The 7408-nt window shown below is 46.7% G+C and overlaps 1 protein-coding gene across 1 annotated transcript in view; it reads left to right on the forward strand.

Moving 5' to 3' along the window:
- The window catches only part of CTNNA1 (catenin alpha 1), a 251980-nt gene that overhangs the window by 4253 nt on the left and 240319 nt on the right, over window positions 1-7408 (forward strand). The window contains exon 2 of the mRNA XM_019506550.1: window positions 3701-3896. Within this exon, the coding sequence (XP_019362095.1) occupies window positions 3701-3896 (196 nt within the window). The remainder of the gene's footprint in view (window positions 1-3700; window positions 3897-7408) is intronic.

Raw genomic sequence — 7408 nt, forward strand, 5'->3', positions numbered from 1 at the left:
GCAGAGGGCCGCTTACCGAGTTTTGGCAAGCTGTCAAGGGCCACATGGGTAGCCCCACCCCTTGACAGGTGCCCCACCCCCTAGTCACCATCTTGGAACCAATGTCCCAAGGTCTTGGGACCAGTGTCGCAGGGCCAGCACCAGTGGGGCCCAAAGCGGGGCGCAGGCTTGCAGGGGTCTGTGGAGCCAGGCTGGGTTGCACCAGCAGGGAGAGGGGGGAGCTGGCCCAGCTCCATAGAGCCCCTGCTGCCCTGCTCCAGGCCTGCAGGCACTGGCCCTGGGACACTGGTACGGGCCCTGTGCTCCTGTGCCTGCTCACTCCCAGTGCCCCCTCAGCCCCGCAGTACAGGTAGGGAGCAGCGCACAGCCCCGACCCCCTGCTCGCTGGCAGGGAAGGAGCTGGTGCAGAGCGTGGGGAAAAGTAGCCCCTCCCTCGCCCCATGGCTGGCGCTCCCTGCTGCAACCACTCGCAGCCCGCGCAGGGCTGTCCGGAGCAGGCACAGGCAGCCCCACACAGGCTGCAAGTGGCTGCAGCGTGGGGCGCCGGGCATGGTGTGGGTGAGGGACCACTTTTCCCCCGCACTCACCACCAGCTTGTAACTTGCCCCCGCTTCCAGCCTGGGCCCCGCGCTGGCTCCGGCCTCACCCATTGGGGCTGGGCTGCTGCAGCCCCCCTGGGTGCCATGCCGGGCAGTGTTTGCTGCTGCTGCCTGCCCAGAGCTTGTGCACTGGGCAGCACAGAGGTGGCAGTGGCAGCCTCACCGCAGCCAACTGTGGTGTGAGCTCCGGGCTGGTGGGGGGAGGGGGAGACGGGGAGGCCCTGCTGTTGCAAGAGCCCACTGAGGATTCCCCTGGGTCCTACTGCCCCTGAACCAAGGACAGATGCATTTTAATTTTCAAAATTTTTTTTAGGGGCCCTGCAGGCCATATAGAATGGCTTGCAGGCCTGCTTCAGCCCACGGATCGTATGTTGCCCACCCCTGGTCTAAGGGATCAAGCCCAGAGAGTGTTAGTGGACAGATCTATATCATCCTGGTGGGAGGTGGCCAGTAGTGGCTCGCAGGGCTTGGTTCTTGGCTCCATGCTGTTCAACATCTTTATCAGTGATTTAGGTGAGGATGTGGAAAGCACTCTGGCCAAGTTTGAGGATGATACTACGTTATGGGGAAGAGTGGACCTGGACAAGCTGAAAAGGTGGGCAGAGCAGAACTGGATGCGGTTCAATAAAGATAAATGCAGAGTGCTTCATCTGGGGAGGAGTAACCAGAAACATCAGTATAGAATAGGAGGAGATGTCCTAGCCAACACGGTGGCTGAAAGGGACCTCAGGGTTATGGCTGATTACAAGATGCACGTGAGGCACCAGAGCAATGCTGTAGTCAGCGAAGATAATAGCATACTAGGACGCATTAGCTGATCTATTTCCAGCAGGACTAAGGAAGTGATACTTCTTCTCTACTCGGTGCTTGTGAAACCCAGCTGCAGTACTGTGTCTAGTTCTGGGTGCTACTCTTCAAAAAAGACATGGGGAGTCAGTCTTGAAAGGGTCCAGAGAAGGACCACAAGAATGATTAAGGAACTGGAGGACAAATCTTATGAAGAAAGACTAAGAGATCTGGGACTGTTCAGCCTGGGGAAGAGAGGACTGAGGGGAGACTTGGGGCCATCTATAAGTATGTAAGGGGTGAATATCGGGAGCTGGGAAGAAAAACTTCGCTAGGGCACCCTAGGGGAGAACAAGGAGCAATGGCTATAAAATGTTAGAGGATGGTTTCAGATTGGGTGTAATGAGGTGGTGCAGTCCCCAACCTTGGAAGTCTTCAAGAGGAGACTGTTCATACACCTTGCTGGGATCATTTGATCTTAACAGTATTCCTGCCCAGAGCAGGGGGGTTGGACTTTAATCTTTTGAGGTCCCTTCTAGCCCTTAATTTTTATGATTCTATAATAAACTATATTAAGTGTCTTGTGAATTTGTGCATTGACTGAAACGTCGTGTTGCAGGATGCGACTATTCCCTATAGAGTGTTTTCCCATTCCTCTGTATCCAACTGTTAGGCAAGTTAGTTTACCTTGCTAGACCTCCAAAGTCATTTCAGCACCCATTGAAATTTCCAGAACAGCTATAAGGTTCACAATGGCAGACCTTTTATGGAAGAAATCTATTTCAGAGGTCTTACCATCAAAGACAAGTGTGCTTTACTGATTTGGGGTTTTTTTAATGAGAGATGAGATGTTGTTCCTGGAGCTGTGCCACACTAATGTAGCTGCTGATGGGAATGTCCTAATCAGACTTCTTTTGCACCATGTAAAATATCTTAGTTGTAACTAGGAAAAATCCCTTCAGTTTTAGGTTATCAACTAGTGGGTTGGTTGTTTTATATCAGCTCTGTCTTTATTGCCTACCTAACAGTGTTTGCAGTGGTAGTGGTGGTGGTGTCTACTGTGTGCATCCCCCCTCACCATCAGCCAGGCAGTGTGTATGAGGCCCACAGATGGGCGCTGTTGCCCTTGCCCTGCCAGCCGTGCTCCTGGGAGTGGGCACAGTGAGCCGAGGGAGTGGGCGGGGGGCACTGCAGTGTGTTGTGTGGGGCTGGCAGTGCCCCTTGCCCCTCTGCTGCCACGCCTCGGGTTGCGCTCTGTTTTTTCCAGTCCCTGCAGTTCTGGGTGAAGCATACTTGGTGCAGGCAGAATGTTTGGAGACTTTAGCTACCAGACTGAAAGAGATCAGTTCAGCCATGCAGTTTAGAGAGATTTAAGAGGCTTGCAAAAATTGGGATGAATTTGCCCAGTTCACTCATTAGGAAAGATGAAAGGTATGTTCCTGATGCATGCATGCACCCCTCTCAGCTCCTAAACATGGAGGCCTGAGGAACTGGCAATGGAAGGATTCCAAAGACTTTAAAACCGTGGGCAAAATAATACATTTTCTCTACTCATTCTCTGAAATGACCAAACCTATTTTGCTGGAACGTTCTAAAACAATTCAGCCTAAAGGAGATGGTCATCATGGAAACTTTCAGCTGAAAGTTTTCACCCCTGGAAACCTCAAAAGCAACTAAAACAAGGTCTTGTAATGGGAAATGTTAACCAACATTAAGTTATGTGGGGCACTATTAAAACTCCTCAAATTTAAATATACAAATCTATAGTGATTTAAGAGAGAACGTAATAGCTTGAAGCAACCATTATCTTCTTGGTTGGGGGTTTTTTGTTGTTGTTTTTGGGGGGGGGGGGGTTGGTAAATGTGCAATTTCAGTCCCGTTCACTTACTTTTTTTCCCCAAGCATTTTAAAGAATGCTCTGATGTCTTAATGAAAATTGCATCTATTTTTTTTTGTTTTTGTTTTTGCTTTTTAATCAGACTTGCAGAACTGTATCTAAAAAAAATCTGTAAGTAGTTTAGCTGAACATATAATTGCTTAGATTAAACATTACTGTGCTGCTTTTTTCATGTTTTCTAAAAAAAAAAAAAAAAAAAAAAATTTTAAAATTTTTTTTTTTTTTTTTAAAAAAAAAAAAAAAAAAAAAAAATCTTAAAATTATGTACTGGCGGTTAAATAGTTCCTATGAGACATTATCATAGGTATTGCAAACATACTCCTGGTACCTGGAAAAATGTGGCTTTCCTTGTTAAGTTGATAATCCTGTAGTTGTATTCATGCTGCATATTGTACATCTTTTTAACATATCTTTTTAGGTTACAACACTGGTTAATACCAGTAATAAAGGACCTTCCAACAAAAAAAGGGGACGTTCAAAAAAGGCTCATGTGTTGGCTGCATCAGTTGAACAAGCAACAGAAAATTTCCTGGAGAAAGGGGACAAAATTGCAAAGGAGAGCCAGTTTCTTAAAGAGGAGCTAGTGGCAGCTGTGGAGGATGTTCGCAAGCAGGGTAAGTAGTGAATTTCTGTGATAGCATTGATCATGTAAATACTAACTTAAATTTGTTGTCTTCTATGTCTGTCTCTTACCTTTAGTGTACTACACTTATGCTTATTAGATGCATAATTTGCTGAATCACATAACACAATGCCAGTCCCAGTTTGAAAGTGCCTGCATACCAAATAATAGTGAACAATGCAGGTAGTAGGTAGAGAAATCTTGTATGCCAGGATCACAAAGATAAAAATGAATATGTTTGGACTGTGGTGATTTCTAAGTTGTAAATGAAACTTTCTCTGTTCACTAGAAACGGTCAACTTCACTTCTGGTTCCTGGGTCACCAACTGCAGAAGCATAGACCGTTAGTCAGTGGGCTCAGTCAAGATCGGAGTCTTAGTTGACAGAATGTGTTAGTTTTCTTTTAGCTAAAAGTAATTGTATCCAACTAACTTGTGATTAGCATGTGGATAAACCAGTGAAAGCAGATGTCTGGAGTGCTTATAACTTCTTCTGGAAGAAAAAATTTGTATCTATCTTATGCTTTTTCCTATCTAGTATCATGATTCTCCAATCTAGCAACTTGGCTCTGAACTTAAAAAAACAAACAAACAAAAACCCCCCTAAAATTTCTCCTTGGAAGGGGAAGGAGTAGGTTCCATGATCTATGGATAGAGGAGATCCAAGGGAATAATGTAACTTATTCTTGTAGTTTGGGTGCAAGGGAGTTGAATCTACCTTCTAAATGGTTCTGTAAATTTTTGTTGTTTGGAAAAGAGATACCATGGTAAATAATTGTATTTCACTTCCTTCAGTTAATCTAAAATTCTCTCTCTTGGAAATAGTTAAGTGTTTTATGAGAGGTTGTTAGCCATGTTAGTCTAGAGTTGGGCAGAAGGCAAGGCAGGGTGGTGCCTTAGAGCAGACTTATTCAGTTAGTCTCCAAGATGCTGCTCTGCCTTGCCTTCTAAGTCAGGGCAGTCTAACTGGGACTGCATGTGGCCTGTGAGGGGTTAATGTGTGGCTCCCAGACTCCTATTCATCTGCTGCCCCTCTCATCTCTGTGGCTGCTGCTGCTGCAGGTTGATTCTCTAGGTTCCACGCCTGCCTCCATCAGCTTTTGTTTCCTGCTCGTCTTGATGGGTGGGGTAGCACAGACCATGGCACTGGGGGAGAGTGCAGCAGTGCATGTGGCAGGTGGGGGAAGGTTGGCTGATTCAGTGCATGATTCAAGTGGAGTGTGGTCCTGGGGCTTGCACTAGTGTGGCCCCCAGGTCATGTAGTGCCTGGCCACTTGCAAGTGGGACTGCCTTCTTCTCAGGTCCTTGACACATGTTCTTTTTAAAGTATGATGATATCTAATCCAGGATCCCAGCAATCATACCTTCTGCCATGTCACATGTGCATGTCAGGGCATTGCGTAGTTGGTTGGTTGGTTTTTTGGGGGGGAGTGAGAGGAGGGGATCGGGGATTAGATCCCAATTGTGTTTTACTTGGCATTGCAGCAAGAGACCAGGACCATGATCCAGGGCTGCTCCTACACCAGCAAGTTGAAACTCTGTTGTTGACAATTAGCTGATTGTCATTTTGGGCTGAGAAACAAACCAGGGTCTGAAACTGGCCCCATCTAATCCCTGGTGTGAGCCAACAGTCGATTAATTGTCAGAACTCCCACTGTTGGGCACACCTGGTTTTTACAGATCCTGGGAGGCAGAAACCCTGGATTAGCCTGCCACAGCCCAAACCTGGGGATAAGTAAAAACCGCATGTCTTTCAGCTGCAGAGTACACGTAGTTTTAGAGGTATGGGGACACAGGAACCCCAGGATTGGTCCCTGCAGCCTGATCCCAAGGTCTCTGTGTATGGGGAGCTGTAAAAACCCATGCTGCCCTGGCATGGGGTCCTTGTGATTGGGCTCCCATAGCCCTTTCCCAGGATCCCTGTGCCCAGAGACCTGTAAAAACCTGGTGTGCTGTCCGAGAAGGAAATGGATCCTCCCTGCCTCACGCATGGGTCTATCCCAGCTACCGTTGCTGGGGTCTTGTGGGGAGCTGGGCCAGGCCTATCATGCAGAGGAGCTCTGCTCCCCTGCCCCAGCTCTGTGTGCAGCAGACTCTACTGCTGTCAAGATGTTTGCTTGAGGAGGGGAAGGGAGCCCCCCACCACCACCATGTGGACTCAGTCCAGCTCCCACCAAGACCCCAGCAGGGGTAGTTTTGGGGGGACTCCATCCCTGCTCCCAGCCACTGTTGACAGGTGCCACCTGGCAGAAGAGGGGGTAGGGAGGAGGGACTGGAGAGAGAGGCTGCCAAGCAGTCCCTTGGGAGGGTGCTGGAGTGCTCCTGCCTTCTGGCTGGGGCCCGTGCAGGCAGACTCCGACTCTGTCCCCTTTCCCCTACTCCCCCCCACCCCTGTGCCACCCAACAGGCAAACACCTATTGGGTTCAGTGGCACTTGTGTAAAGTGCCATGAGTTAGAGTACCTCCCTGATGGGCTGCCTGCACTGGTGTACCTGCCCTATAGCTGAAATAGTGTGTGTATGCTTCAGATGGGTGTACTGAAAGTGCAGTGGCCCATTAGTTTACTGTAGTGTGCCACACAGGCTGCCCATGCCACTTGTAGCACACATGCTACAGGTTGGCCACCCCTGCAGTAGAATATGGGCTAAGACACCCATCATATATTTAGCAATGTGAAGTATTGTCAGTTCTGTTCTTCCTATGTAATGCCACTGAGGAGGGTTAATCATACTATCTGAGAATGCTTTTGTGCTTTTAGAGAGCATGATTAGATTGAAACTAGAAAATGATCATTTTGTTTTGATGGACTGAAATCATAGTATATTTAAAATGTACTTAGTCCTATTAGGTCTAATTGAATTTTTAGCGTCTCTTATTGATGAGATCATGACATCCAATCCTCGCTAGTTTGCCACCTTTGTACTGTTTTATGACTTTTCCCTTTAACATTTAGCATAAACCCAGGATTATAATGCAAAATAGACTAATTGCATAAGAATATGTAACAAGCCCCGAGCTACAATGTGACAGTTTATAATAATTGTATCTTTTGTAAAAGAACTGAGTTTTCAAAAATAGCATCTTAAGCTACCTCCATTTCAAATAACCTAAATGCTACGTTTTGGATTTGAATTGTATTTTAATTTCTGACGCTAAAGTACTTTCTTGGAAGGCAGTAAGTGCCTGCTTAGAGAATGGCAGTGTTCCTTCTTTTCCTTCATGCCCTTAAATCTATGAAGTAAATTTGTCTGTGCTTTTCCCTTTCTTTGGAAAATAGGAGTTTGAAAGCCAGCTTTCTTCAGCTTCTAGAATAACAGATGTGCAGTAACTTAAATTTAAACTTTCCCCTCACTTATGAGAATTCATTTATCTTTTTAAATAGTTCTATGACTAGCTGTTTGAACTCTGACACAGCATTTTGAAAGTTGTCTTTTGTCTTTTATTAGAAATGAGAGGAATAACCTCTTGCTTCACAATTGACTTGTCACCTTTCAATTTCAAAGCA

Source organism: Gavialis gangeticus, unplaced genomic scaffold (genome assembly GCF_001723915.1).
Source record: "Gavialis gangeticus isolate Ggan-Ray unplaced genomic scaffold, GavGan_comp1, whole genome shotgun sequence".
Lineage (NCBI taxonomy): Eukaryota > Metazoa > Chordata > Crocodylia > Gavialidae > Gavialis > Gavialis gangeticus.